The sequence below is a fragment of the Podospora bellae-mahoneyi genome, chromosome 6 (genome assembly GCF_035222275.1).
Source record: "Podospora bellae-mahoneyi strain CBS 112042 chromosome 6, whole genome shotgun sequence".
Taxonomy (NCBI): domain Eukaryota; kingdom Fungi; phylum Ascomycota; class Sordariomycetes; order Sordariales; family Podosporaceae; genus Podospora; species Podospora bellae-mahoneyi.
Window position 1 is genome coordinate 3,009,929 of NC_085885.1, and position 13,906 is coordinate 3,023,834.

The window sequence follows — 13,906 nt, forward strand, 5'->3', positions numbered from 1 at the left end:
ATCTGCAATTGTTTGGATCTCTGATTTGCTAATACATTTCCACATGAAACATATCATCACTGAACTCGACGCCCAGCTTAAATGCAGGAGAGCTACCATCTTGGCAACCATCCAATAGGAGCCGGAGCCGTTGGGTATAAAAAGGACGGCTGGGGCTGTGTGCAGCGACGATCACAAGGCTCTGGGGATAAACCTGCGACCACTTCTGAAGCCTCACTGTCTAAAGGCGTTTTTGGCTCTGGACGTAGAGGCTTTGGGGTTATCCGGAGAACTTGTTCCGGACGTAGCTCTCATAAACAGTTCGGAATCCAGCGCCACATTCAAGGTGCTGTTCTGCGGGGCGTCACCTGCAGGCCTTCAACAGTGGCCGGCGGATATAGGGCCTATTGTCGTTGTGTAAGAAGCGCCACAAGCATGTCTCTTTAATAGCACCGTGTGCGGAACTGTATGATTCAAGTAAGTGGGACTTTTGACATAAACAAAGAGAGAACTTTGCGGAGCTCCCTATTTATATTACTAGCGTCCCGACCCCTACCTGCCTATTTACTACCCTCCCTACAATATAGCAAAACGCCTTTAAACTATCTCTTGATGTCTATGAACTATCTTTAAAGGCCTTTGAACTACTTTTTAAAGCATTTTAACTCTCTTTCAACGCCTTTGAACCATCTTTTAAGGCCATTTAACTATCTTTTAAAGTTTTAAATTATCCTTCAAGGGCTCTTAAATACATTTTAACTTCTTTGAACTATTCATTAAAACATAATAAATACCCCTCGACGCTTAAAATTCATGCTTCAAAACATAGTCAAATTCCATTTAAAAAAAAGGGGGGTGGGGTCCGTTGGTTAGGTAAGGTAAACAGGGGGCTGCGTGCAGGTTCCCTCTAAGCAAGCTAGGTAAAAAGATGTGCTTGGTGACCCAATCCATTCCTTCAATTCAGTCTTTCACAGTCCAACTTCAGCCATTGCAGTTAACCCGGAAGGTTCCCAAAATCTCGCCTTCAACCCGGCACAAAATTAGGAAGAACTATCGGTGCTGGTATGCCATCGGTCAGTTCATGTTCGGTCCATGCTGATATCCCAATGGCACTTCAATCTGGCGAAGGGCACATGAGAGTGCACATAGGGCAGTGGCAAAGGTCAGGGTATGCTTACTCGGAGGGCAAATTTAAATGCGCCATTGCGTCCACGACTAGATCGGTGGGCTCGTCGTGCTCCGTGTCATCATCAGAAAACATCCCATCCGCATATTCCAAATAGTCAAAATGTTCTTGGATGTCTTGGATGAGAATCCTGAACTGCGTGACTTCCGGGAGCATCAGCTCGGTGGGAATGTTGGTCTCTGCTAGCTGGTAGACATCGATGATATCAGCTGATGTAGGAAGTGGAAGTTAGTGTCTTTCTAGAGTCATCACAGCCCGCTCCGCAGAGAATATACTCACCGCGACACTTTTCCTTGAAGACGCCAAGAATGACGGGGTCTTGCCGAATTCTTTGTTTGAGGGCAAGAAACATAGCAGCCGCAGGTACTGTGAGGTCCAAGTGACGTGAGTGAAACAGTTCGCCAAGGTGGATGGCCTGGAGAACTTCTTCCGTTGAAGCAGGGTTATCCGAGCTGTGAAGCTTGTTGCGAAGTGAAAGGATACCTCCACCTTTGACGACATTTTTTCCCCATCGCCATTGCTCACCGAGCACTGGGACCAAGCGGAATAGGCCACGGTCTTTAAGTGACTCAAGATCCGTCTGCACGCAGGCACCTGCTATATTCAGGTCGCCTTGCGAGAGGTACTCCCCAAAATAAAAGCCTTTCGTGTGGCAATCAAGCCGTAGGTTGAGCAGCTCCTTCAAGGTCCGCTGTTCCTCTTCGGGCTGGCGTTTGTCGGGTCCGTAAGAAGCAAAGAACTTGAGAAGTTCTACTTCGGAAATGAACGTGCGTCGAGGCAACTTGGTGGTGTCGAGCAAGAGAACCTTTACATCTTTCCAATTGGTCCTAACTCCAGGAGCTACTTTGCCGTTGGAGTCGCGACGATGGTCGAAATATGCGCTTCTGCAAAGCGCATAATGCAGGACAAAAAGCAGCGAGCTGCTCCAACTGACGAACGGGCAATCTGAGCTAGCGTTTGGCCAACAGTCGAAGTTGAAATGTCTTCTCAGAAGCTTAGCAGCAACTGACGGATGGGTAATCCGGTCGGGATAGCGATGTGCAATGTCAGGATGGAATGAAGCGAAGATATCTAGACACTGGGGTTCCGGGTGCCCTGGGGCCGTTGTAGACAGTGGGCGAACGTGCGAGGTAGTGGTTTCACCGCATGACTTTGGTGTGTATACACGGAAGAGATATCGGGGAATGTCGTTGCTCCGGGAGTATTGCAGAGAGTCGTTTGGGATTGGAGCGCGTGGTGGATAAAATGGAAGACGCTTCTGAAGTGAGGGGATTGATTGGGTTTCCGATATGGGTTCAGAGTCCGATTGTAGCACGGAGGCTTGCACTCTGTCTGAAGTGTTGGTCGTTGAATGTAATGGCAAAGACTCTTCGACTGAGGGGCCGGATCCAGATTCGGAGTCCGAGTCCGAGTCGGACATCAATGTCACTATTCTTCCAATGCTCCTCATTGTCGCGAATTTGGGTGAACCGAAGGATGAAGGTCGGCAAAAGTCAAAGGGTGAGTTAGATTCTCTTATACACAAAACGAGAGGGCAAGCCTGGAACGCGGCAGCAATTTCTCCAGTGCAGGCTCATGCATTAGTACCCGACGATGAGGCTGTAGTTGACACTCTCCCAGATACTCGAGCCAATTACGATCGAAGCCTCTATGTTGTGCGAGGTGGCACATGTAAGACAGCATCCTTACCTATCCAGAGAGCAAGAGTTATCCATGTATTTGACTTCAGTCTAGCTAGAACTGCAAGACTTATGGTGTCGGAGTGAGCCCAATATGATGCTGGACTGTCCCTTCCCGTTATTATCTGGAATGTACACGATTTGGGTTGTTCCGCCTGCTCGAAAGCCTGACCGGCAACTGCCTATCAGCGGTGTCAAGCACCGCCACAATCTTTTGCTCCCCATGGGAATGGTAGTCCCAGACCGCGATTATCATTGCGGCCTATCGCATATAACCCCGCACATAGTTTCTGCGTGGGACGTCCATGGCCTCAACCTCCTCATTCGATAGACAGACCCATCCCAACTTGACCGCCACCATGTCGCCACCCGATGATACAAACGACACGCTATCCTTAGTGTCATCATTCTACGGCCCTGGAAACATCGGCTGCTGGCTACTCACCATCGCTGCCGTGCTCGTGACATGGACGCTCAACCCGAGATCCCGCCAACAGGACACTATCACCCTGGACTTCATGGCCGCCCTCGCGATTCCATCAATCGCAGCCGGGCATTTGTTCTACCTTGTTTTCTCCCGTCAAGGCCAGGATGAGCTAGGCGAGGAAGCACCATCTATCGACGGGGCCAATTTATTTACAAGCTCGTCACAAACAGCCATCCGGTATGCTGCCGCAGTAGAAGCGCCGCTCAATGTGTGTGAAACCTTCTCCAGTGTGGCTCTTAGGATGTTTGTAATAGCGGCATGGAACGGGGGACCTCGCAGAGCTTTCGCTGTGGTGGTTGCCGGCCTATTGGCATTTTCGACCGAGATCAGTCTCTTCATTCAGACTGCTGGCATCGAAGCAGCCACGTCGAATCTTGGCCGCCCATTCTTTTTCAACTCTCTCGTGACAATGGTCGTAATCCTTGTCATGTTGACCTTCTTCCTCGTGGTGCTGCTGATAATCGGAATCATGGCTGTCGACTTTAGACTCCGGAGACTTGTTGCTATTAGCGACGCAACCCGTACAGAAATGGAACAGACATTGAGCCTGAAGATAGCAAACGCACAACGAGTAGAGAGGCTTACGATGTGGCTTACGATTATTCCTTCAGCAGTGGTGGCGCCGAGTGGCTTATTGGTCGCAATATTATCAGCCACCGGATGGCTTGAGGAGACAACATACATCGCTGATGGGCATGGAAAAACGGGGTTGTTATTCTTCATACCAAGAAGCATGGCCACTATTACCGAGTTGGACCAGGCGGTTTCCTTGGCTATAGGTATCTTGACGCTTTGCTTCAGCCTTTGGGATGCACTGAGGGTGAAATGGCAAGCTGACATAGAGAAACGGGGGTTAATCGATGAGGATCTAGCGAGTGGTCAAGGACTGACTGTCAGGAGCATACTCATGAGTAGCACGTCAGGAAGACAGCTTTTAGAAAGAAACATGATATAAAAATGAGACATCTCGCCCGCCCCAATATGCCCAACATAGGTGCCTTCTGCCTCCTGGAAAGCCTGAACAGTGGTAGTCCTATCACAAAGTGCGATGACGGCCGCCGCATGGTTCTCACCCACACAAAACCAAACCCACGCCATAAAGTTATCGTTAAGACACCAAGCCCAAGCTGACATAAACCCCACCATCACCTGCTTTTGCCCATCTTGTCACCGTACCCTTTCTAAGTCTAAACTCACCATACGATGTCTTCCCTGCCAAACACTGACGAGTTCTCCGACATCTCATCCCTCTACGGCCCAGGCAACATCGGATCCTGGTACTGCCTCCTAGGCTCCGTTACCATCACCTGGCTCTACAACCACAACCAACACGGCAAAGACACCTTAACCAACGATCTAATCGCAGCCCTTGCCTTCCCAGCCGTGGCATCAGGCCACGCGTTGCACCTCATCCTCTCCACACCGCGCTACCGATGGGAACAATACGGCTGCTCTGACGAGTCACATCAAATTCGCATCTGGCTCGCGTGTCCCCACGACTTTGACACCGCGAGCATCAACCGGTACTACCGGGCGGTAGAAGCACCCCTGGCTGTGTGTAACCAGTTTGTTCAGCTGGGAATCATTCTCTTGTTCGCAGCTGCTGGGACACGTCGGCCTTGGAGCGCTTCTTGGATCTTTTGCGTATGGTTGCTGACCATGTGGACGAAGTCGGTCATGTTACTGAAGGGGGGTGTTCAGCTATTTTTCTACTACGTTCTGATGTCAACAGCGTTTGCATGCTCGTCACATTGGCTGCATTTCGTCGGCAAGTTTGCGTGGCGAATGAGGAGGGATGGTTCGTCAAGTCGCATCATCCCAGCGCATCGACTGGATATGTCTCGACTTTTAGACGCTGGCAAGATTGGCGGTTTCCTGATTTACCTTTCAGTAAATTCTTGATTCGGGTCAAGGATGTTGTCCTGTCGGTGTGGAGTTTCGTGATGTCAAAGGCGATCAAAACATTCTCCAAGAGTTTCAAGAACTGTGGTGTTCAGGCTGGCTTCGTGGCCCTATCCTTCTTCCGTTGTATGTGGCGAGCTTCATTGTGCCAGGATTATACGCACAAAGGGCTCCGTTTCTGGCCAAGGGAGCGTCGTTCTACGGCCCAGAAGTCCAGCGGCGATCACCGACCATGATCAAGCAGTTTCTCTTTCCATAGGAGTTGTGACCTTGGGTTTTAGTATGTGGAGTGCTGTCCAGTCGAAATATAGACAGACTTCTGAAGAGGGCACGGGTCCGGCGGTCTAGAGCCATCGATTTACATGAATGCTAGCAGATGGCCTATCGAAAACGAGGAGTGTTGAGCTTGAAACTGGAATCAAAGCATTGGCGAAAGTATACCTTAATCACCGGGAAACGTCAATGCAAACAGCCTTTTGGGACGGCTTATGTGCAAAAGGGCAAGACAGACCGCATTGAGGTGATAACATCACATGCAGCATTACCTTGTCCATCCTCGCTGCACGTCAAGACGTCTGTAGGCACCCCCAAGAAAGGAGTGCCGTGAGACCCCTTCCCAAACGGCTCCCCAATGCAACTCAGGCACCCGCCAAGCTCACCCGCTGAGCTCACCCCCCAACTCAGCCTCCCGCACGCGGATTCCTCGCATATTGAGCCCCACCCGGAAGATCGAAAAAAAGACACAAGGTGCTGACAAGATCAGCTCTCACACACCCTCCTCCTATGGAACAAGCACCCTTGATTGGCCGCCTTACTTCCCGGACCCAGAAAACACCGCTGCTGAATCATCTTCTGATGGAGGGGAAAAATCTGACTTCATGTGATGGGAGCGGGGAAGCTGAGCATCTCCAAACCCGTGCCTGAGCATTGACCAGTCCAAAATAGAGATGGGGACTTTCATGAGCTCTTCTCAGAATGGCGAAACCCATCAGTATGGTGGCGGCAAGGGCATGCGGGTTCCTACATGGCAGCGCTGTAGAACCATTGTCCCAAAGAGAAGAATACGCAGGGACAGATATTTAGTTGTAAAGCACGACCGGTTAGGTCTGATCGAGGTGATCATGCCGCGTAGAGAAGCTCCTCGACATGGCCGCGATGCTGGTGTATCACAGTATCAGATGATCTGTTGGTGATTCCTGTTGTATGGTATGCTTCGCCGGTCCGATGATTGTGCGTTGACTGCGCAGGCGTTTTTGGGCCCTTTCATCCGGCCGTGGGGTCGAGTGCGTAAGGGGTTTGAGATTTGGGACGGAAAGATGAGGGCTGTTTTTGGCATGGTTGGTGGTTGTGACACACTGTGCCGCAACTGCTTCCTCTCTCCGGCTCAGCAACCCACCAACATCCCTGGGGCGAGGTGCTCGGTAGAGGTCGAGCTGGCGATTTGATTGAACCGCGGAAACCAGTGCCTCTCGCTAGATCTGCCTTGTTCCAAGAACCCGGGGTCGCGCTTGAAGCGAGACAGCTTTATTCGTCGTGAAAGGATGGCTTGGGCGGTTGCAAAATAAATGAAGGATACGCAGCATCGGGGCCGGCAGAGCCTCTGGCGAGATCTTAAGCAGATCGTGAGCCACGTCCCCCACGACTGTGGCTCCCGCTCTGGAGATCATCTATCCGTAAATCTTCCGCATCTCATCTCCGTTCGGGTCCCGCTGGCTACAGGGCTTCGCAATCGCCACGCTGGCCGGGATGTCAGCTCCCAGTGCAGCCCATGGTGGCACGGCACCATTGGCTTCATTAACTTCCATATTTACGCCCCCGTGCTCCACCACCTGGCTCCTGACGACCACCAGGCTGCTTTCACAGTATCCGCCCTTCCCAACGGCCGGCCCAGCATCCTGTGACCCGCCCTCCTGGCAGTCCAACATCGCCGGCGGAGGTTTTCACTATTACTCTCCCGCTGTCTGCCCCGAAGGGTTCCATGTTGGTCCCAGTTGCGGTTTAACCAGGACAAGAACAGCCGAGGGTTTTCCTGCAGTCGAAAAGGGAGAGACTGTTGCATACTGCGTACCAAAGGGCCTTACTTGCACCACAGATATCACCGACTACCGCGGCGGCGTATGGGGCTATACTCGTGATGGAACAGCCTGGGGTGCTAGAGTAACAGTTGGGCCAGCAATCCAGATCCGCTGGGTAGAAGCCGACTTAACCTTGTTCGAGACACATCCCCTCACGCCGGGCTTGACACTCGCCAAAAGCGAAATGGGTGTTGCCACAGCTGTTGCCCGGTCTTTCACCACCGTCATATCGATTGACGATGCCGACTCGACGAGCCTCATTATCGACACCACACCAAACCACGATGGGGGTCGAGGGCCTAGTATCGAAACCGGGGGGGCAGCGCCAGACACCAGGGAACCAGACACCGCGGCATCAAACGGGGGTAATACAAGCGGCTTTGTGATTGGAAACTTGAACCAGGGATCAAGCATCGTGGTGATGGTGGTGGTCTCACTCATCGGAGCACTCATCCTCTCGACAATAGCTTGGTGCTTGATCAGACGATATAAGCGGAAAAAGGGACTGGAGAAGGAGATGCAGCATTCCAACAACGCCACGCATCAGGAAGTTGGACGGCAACATCACCGGGCATATGCTCCGGGATCGTCGAGAAGAAGCGGACCGAGACTAGACCCTCGTGAGAGAATGCAGATGGATGCCCAAAAAGTACTGCCATCTGACCCTCCAATTGCCATGAAGAAACACTTGCCCCAACCAGCCCTGAGGATTGACCCACAACAAAGGCCAAAACCGACTCCACGACGCGGATACTCCGAGCTCGATACCAGCTCACCAGCTCTTGGGAGCGCACCAAACCCCGCTGAGCTCGAGGGAGACACCATAGAAACACCAGCAAAACCATGGGTTGTCCACCAAAGATCATGGCTAAGAAGCCCCTCTGTCTATCACCCACTCCAATCTCCACGGTCTTTCCGTTCTTCGAGGTCGGCGCGGCGGACGGTGAGAGAATCGTTCGGCGAAAAGGTCAACGACCCGGCAACAGCACTGGGACGGCTGAGAATACCATCAGCTGCAAGGTCGACAATGTCCAGGTCGTCGCCCACATCAGCCAGTCCTCGATCAGGGAGCTTCTGGCGGATACCGCGGAGTCCAAGGAGCCCCAGGACTCCAACAAGTACCAGATTGAGCCAGCAAATACCCCGACCACCGCCAATCAAGTCTGGTCTCAGCAATGAAACGTCACTGTCGAATACGCCGCCAGACATTCTTGAACGGCGCGACGGGGAGGGCCTCGGGAGTGGGCATCATGATTCGAGGTGATAAGTCGAGGTTTCGAGCTAAAACGCGCCGGGAAATTCGAAAGGCACAGATATGATGCTCCAAAAAGCCGATCACTCGAGTGATGTGCCCTATTTCAGCCTGACCAGGCCCATATTCGAAGGATCGAGATCGAGATGCCGAGAGAGAGGCGCGCATTGATTCGACAGACAAACACGCCCGCCCATCCGCGCCGTCGTCGACGAAGCAAACAAGCAAAAAGTTAAAGCTCTTTGCTTGGCACACCTCAGCTCGGATGCAGCACTGACATCTCCCGATAATCACCCAAAAGACAACGCGATAAGCCGATAAAAGCACCCAACTACCACCCATGCACCCCTCCACAACCGGTCAAGTGCCCCGCAATTCTAGGCCCTTGCGCACCTCTCAGGACAGCTCCAGTGGCAACACAAGCTGCACGATGAGGAAGGATCACCCGCCAAAGGAACGCCTGATGAACGAGACGGATGGTGGACGGCGAGCAGGCTCGATGGAGATGGTCTGACGTCTGGTATTATATCCTGGGACGATAAATCCTTCCATCTCTCTCGCCTCATCAACCTACTTTCGATCATCTCTTCAACCTTTAAACAAACAACTCCATCAACTTCAATACCTCTGCCATCTCAGTGCACCGAACCGCCAACAACGACAACCCCACCAACCACTTACACTAAAAATAACCACCACCACCACCACCACAACCACTTACACCACCACCACCATGTCCTCCGACAAACCCCACTTCAACACCACAATCTTCACCCAACCCTCCACAGACCTCACCACCTCCCTAGTCTCCTCCCCAACAACCACAACCAAATCCCCCTCCCCAACCCGCACCGCCGCCGCCCGCACCCGCGCCATGTCCATGACAGAGGAATGGCAGCCCGTCATCGACCGCCGCCAGAGCTGGTCCGCCCAAGAGTACTCCCACGAGATGCACTCCAAGCTCGTCCAGCAGCACGACCTGCGGGGATCCATCGGCGACCGGTCGGTGGAGAGGGACAACGGGCAGGGGTTTAGTGAGCGTTAATTGGCACTCACAACCTACATAACAACAAACCAACTGACAAGACATTGGGGATGATGGAGGGGGGTAATGACGTGACTTTTGTACGCAGAGAGGCAGGGACGGAAAATTGGGAGCTTTCTTTTGTATTACTACTTTTTGTTTTTGTACTTTTTGTTTCATGGCAGGCAAACGCAACAAGGAATAACGGACGGATGGAGGGAAAAGGCAAAAGTTTGGGTTGCGGGAACAGGACAAGTTCATTCATCCCATTATCATTTTGGGCGCAGAAAGGGCAGACCATTTGATCGTCATGACCATGGCCAAGCAGGTGTATTTTTTTAGCAGACGCAATTCTTCATCTGAACATTTACGTTTTTATTTATCACACCTTTCTTCTTCTTCGGCACAAGTCATCCACATATCAGATGCCAAAACTTTGGTTGTCGAGCAACATGTCGACTTTTGATCCAAGGCAGCATTGAGTGGTACGAGCTCAGAAATATCACCAATGTCACAAATGTTCATATGCATAAATGCTATCATATCCCAAACCTGTGATAATCCCGTCCATGTTTTTCCTTGCGTGTACTTTCCCCCGTTACTTTGCCCCAAGCGAAGGTAGTGCAGCCCCATGATTCCAATGCCGAACCCATGTTGCTCCCAGATGATGCCAAAATGCATGACCCATGAATGATACGCCGGACCCTAGGGACCCAACCCCTAGGGTGATGAGAGGAGATATAGGAAAAAGGAAACAAAAGAAAAAAAAAGACATGGTAGAGACCACAGTTGACCAAGTAGCTCAGTTCTTCTTAACCACCTTCACCCCCTTCACCTCATTCTTCATCCCCTCAGCTAGCACAGCAACACCAAACGAAACACTCGCAACCCCAGCCGCGCTAACAGCAAGACGCTTGAGAAGACTCCCTTTCTTCTTCTTCTTCTGCTTCTCCTCCCACGCCGAGTGCCTCTCATGCATCTCCTCTGCTCTCTGACCCGGACTAAAGAAAGTCTCACCCTGCGGAACATAGCGGCCGATCGTCTTCTCCGAAGGCAAGTCGTAGTTGACGAAGCCAGTGGGACTAGCAAACCGGCCGGCCGCGACATTGTACTCCGGGACAAGGCCACCGCCAGTCATGTCGATGGGGTTGACAGGTGAAGTGGGCGATGAAGCTGGGACCGTCTTGGTAGAAGCGACCTGTTCCTCCTTGGCGACGACTGGCTCACGAACCTTGCGGAAGATGAGGACATCGCCGCTGCCGGAAACGATCTCGAAGCCCTGGGCTTGGAGAGGGGCAAAATGAGGGAAGAAGCGGGCAGGGTTGGAGATCCGAAGAAGAACCTCGGCTGGGCTCAAGGGTGTGGCGCTGTCTGGCACGACAGATGTGGTCTCGGCAACATCTATTGCCTGCATCACGGGGTCATAAGCCAAAATCTTGTAGAGTACTGGTTCTGAGAGGTTGGCGGGAGTTGTCTCTGTTCTAGTCTGTTCCTGACGGGTAGATGACTTGTGAAAGGCACCAGTTATTTTTTCCTGTCCAGATGTGTAAGTACCTCGGCCAGACGACGGGCTCAAATCGGTTGGGAGGAGGGATGAGTTGGCCACAGAGGGCTCGGTGCTCCAAGATACTGCGAAATCCTCCGGAAAATCCTGTACGTACTGGCCAGTGAGTCGTTTAGACTTTTTGGGTTTGGGCGTCTCTTTGCCATCCGAAGATTGGTAGCTCGATGACCTCTGTGAGGCGAGAGCGGATTCGGCGGTTGGATTGGCCATCAACTCCTGAACAACCTTTCGGAACTCAGTGGTAATCTCGGCCTCATTCTTGGCTGCGGGTATGGCTTTCTGCCGTTGAGCGGTGCGGCTCGTCTCGGAGTCCTCCAGTGTAAACGCTTCGTGATTGCCCAAGTCGGGGCCCTCCTTCAAGTCTTCTGCCGAGGGCGCATACTTGCCGTCTGGCTCATTGCTGCGAAACCCCCCTTGATACTCGTCCAGATCAGTTGGCTCTGTGATTGAGGCGTTGATGTTTGCGGCGTATTTGCCGTCAGGCTCGCAACTTCGTACTGCCTTGTAACTGTCCAGTTCCACTGGTTCGGAGTCAGATTCGGCCTCAGATACCGCATACTTCCCATCAGGCTCATGGCTCCGGAAGGCTCTGTAGCTCTTCAACTCCGCTGAATCCTGTGTGGGCGCGACGTGGGATGCCGCGTACTTGCCATCGGGCTCGTGACTGCGGAAAGGGATATATGTCTTGAGCTCGACAGGATCGTAACCAGCCTGATACTGTTCGGGCGCATATTTTCCATCCGGCTCGTGACTGCGGAAAGCCTCGTATTGTGCGAGTTCAGCTTCATCTTGCGACGGTCGAACATAGGCTTCTGCATACTTTCCATCGGGTTCATGGCTCAAAAATGGCTTGCTGTACTCTGCAATCTCAGCGGGATCGAGGTTGGGTTCGGCCAAGACAGGGGCGTATCTCCCGTCCGGTTCATGTGCACGAACGGCCGCGTCGTATTTGCCCAACTTCTCTGAACTCACGGAAGCCTGCTGCATGGGTTTGTACTTTCCGTCAGGTTCATGCGAGCTGACACCATCCTCATACTTTCCAAGGTCCTCTGGTACAGGTTCTGAGTCTGGATCGATCTTGTACTTCCCGTCCGGCTCATGAGAGCGCACAGGCCCGTATTTGTCGAGGTCTTCGTACTCGATAGACTCTTCTTGGCCCGTGGGTTTTCCATCTGGTTCCTGATGCTTGATTGGAACGTATCTGCCGAGATCTTTGTACTCCTCGGGTTGAACCTGAACTGGGTCTGAGGCTGGATCGACAACGGGTGTATACTTGTCCAGGTCGTTATACTCGGATGTGTTAAGACCTTGTCCCGATCCAGTGATATTGCTTTCGTTCCACAAGACCTCGGCATGCTTATCGTTAAGAGCATTGACGACATCTGGAACAGACTGGCTACGCGGAGCTGGAGCTGGCTTTCTCGGGACAGCGGCCCAAGGTTCTGAATCGATCTTGACCTTGCCGTAGAGTTTCAACTCCGCCTCGGGTGGCGGGCCGTCGTAGAATATCGGCTCCTGTGCAACACCGAGTGGTGGGGGCTGAAATCCCGCGAACTGGGAACGATACGACTTGAAGGTTTTGGTGACGTCTGCCGGATCAAGCGCTGTGACTTTGGCCCGCCGCTCCTGCTTGCCGAAAAGCAAGTGCTCCAGTGGCGCCCTCTCAGCATCCTCAATGTTTTGGCCTGGCCGGATGCCAGTGGGGTTCCCGGTGGTCTTGTTGGGGATATTGCTGCTGGCCCATCTGTTCCTGGAAAGACTCGGCGATTGATCGGTGCGCCAGTAATCGTAGGGTGAGGACTTGGATGGGTTTGATGGCCTGCTGAAGCTGCTCTTGTCCCAGGAAAGATGCCGATGGAGTATGTCTGGATATCTCTGGCGAGCGAAGCGGTGGCGGCGGCATATATCTCGGTCCTGGTCAGCGTCGATGTGGACGATCCATGTTCGGCTGAACCTGAAGCTGCGTGTTTGTTGCTGGTGGAGGTTGAGGACAGCTCCAACCGAGCTTGGTGTAGCCTGAGCACAGCGAGCTCGGCGAGTAAGGGTGGATGCGGCTGTTAACGAGGACATGGTGGGGGAATGATAGGTCAAGGATGGAACCTCGCAGACATGCTACTGGCAGGCAGTAAAGATGTTGACTACCTCTTGTTCTTCATTCGTCGTTAATACTATGGCAGAGGACAAGAGTTTGTTGGGCAAAGAAAGAAACCGAGTAGAGCCAAACTGGCGGAATGCCAAACTGTACGACAGGCCGAAGAATCAGGCCAGCACTTGCAGAACCTTTTACAAATCAACGGTAGCTCCGAGCGGTGGCAGTGAGAGAGGTCTGGTCTAGGAACTCGTGAAACTTTAACGGGTGTGGTCGGAACTTACTTAACAAAGGGGGGAGGCCCAGGTGGCTGCAAACAATGTCGTCAATGATACGATGGCTTTCTAAGGCGGAATGGCCCCCACCAAGTGACGATGTTCGGCGTCAACACGGATACTTAGGGGAGAGAAACGGTAAAACGGAATAAATAAAAAAGGAAGAAGTAAAGAGGGGGAAATGACAGTTAATAAAGAAAAGCACCGGTCAGCAGGAACCATCGTGAGTTTGCCAGAACAACACTGGCCCCTGCCGCAGCAGCACAACCCTGGCCGAAGTGTCCATCACAAGCAAAGCGAAGGGTACACAGTGATCGTGAGGTGGTGGGCCGGGCGTGCGAGCCAACGGAACGGCTTTTCGGCACGGCGCCTTTCCTGGGTGTGGCTCCTGATT

General features: G+C 52.5%; 6 protein-coding genes across 6 annotated transcripts; 4 read left to right on the plus strand and 2 right to left on the minus strand.

The window, feature by feature from the left end:
• Positions 1-832: 832 nt before the first annotated feature.
• Positions 833-2,696, minus strand: QC761_608005 (uncharacterized protein). The gene is made up of 3 exons (XM_062881228.1): positions 1,445-2,696; positions 1,158-1,374; positions 833-1,038 (listed from the first exon to the last, which is right to left on the minus strand). The coding sequence occupies exons 1-3, from the start codon at positions 2,613-2,615 to the stop codon at positions 1,020-1,022; spliced, it is 1,407 nt and encodes a 468-aa protein (XP_062729898.1). The 5' UTR covers positions 2,616-2,696; the 3' UTR covers positions 833-1,019.
• Positions 2,697-3,149: 453 nt separating this feature from the next.
• QC761_608010 (uncharacterized protein) lies at positions 3,150-4,286 on the plus strand (the record flags this gene model as incomplete). The annotated part of the gene is made up of 1 exon (XM_062881229.1): positions 3,150-4,286. One exon carries the CDS (start codon positions 3,150-3,152, stop codon positions 4,284-4,286), a length of 1,137 nt encoding a protein of 378 aa, XP_062729899.1.
• A 248-nt stretch (positions 4,287-4,534) lies between these two features.
• On the plus strand, positions 4,535-5,233 carry QC761_0096940 (uncharacterized protein; the record flags this gene model as incomplete). The annotated part of the gene is made up of 1 exon (XM_062873043.1): positions 4,535-5,233. One exon carries the CDS (start codon positions 4,535-4,537, stop codon positions 5,231-5,233), a length of 699 nt encoding a protein of 232 aa, XP_062729900.1.
• Positions 5,234-6,979: 1,746 nt separating this feature from the next.
• On the plus strand, positions 6,980-8,572 carry QC761_608020 (uncharacterized protein; the record flags this gene model as incomplete). Its single annotated transcript, XM_062881230.1, has 1 exon — positions 6,980-8,572. One exon carries the CDS (start codon positions 6,980-6,982, stop codon positions 8,570-8,572), a length of 1,593 nt encoding a protein of 530 aa, XP_062729901.1.
• Positions 8,573-9,293: 721 nt separating this feature from the next.
• On the plus strand, positions 9,294-9,605 carry QC761_608025 (uncharacterized protein; the record flags this gene model as incomplete). Its single annotated transcript, XM_062881231.1, has 1 exon — positions 9,294-9,605. The coding sequence occupies one exon, from the start codon at positions 9,294-9,296 to the stop codon at positions 9,603-9,605; it is 312 nt and encodes a 103-aa protein (XP_062729902.1).
• A 781-nt stretch (positions 9,606-10,386) lies between these two features.
• On the minus strand, positions 10,387-13,788 carry QC761_608030 (uncharacterized protein; the record flags this gene model as incomplete). The annotated part of the gene is made up of 3 exons (XM_062881232.1): positions 13,522-13,788; positions 11,246-13,298; positions 10,387-11,065 (listed from the first exon to the last, which is right to left on the minus strand). Exons 2-3 carry the CDS (start codon positions 13,216-13,218, stop codon positions 10,387-10,389), a joined length of 2,652 nt encoding a protein of 883 aa, XP_062729903.1. The 5' UTR covers positions 13,219-13,298; positions 13,522-13,788.
• Positions 13,789-13,906: the final 118 nt, after the last annotated feature.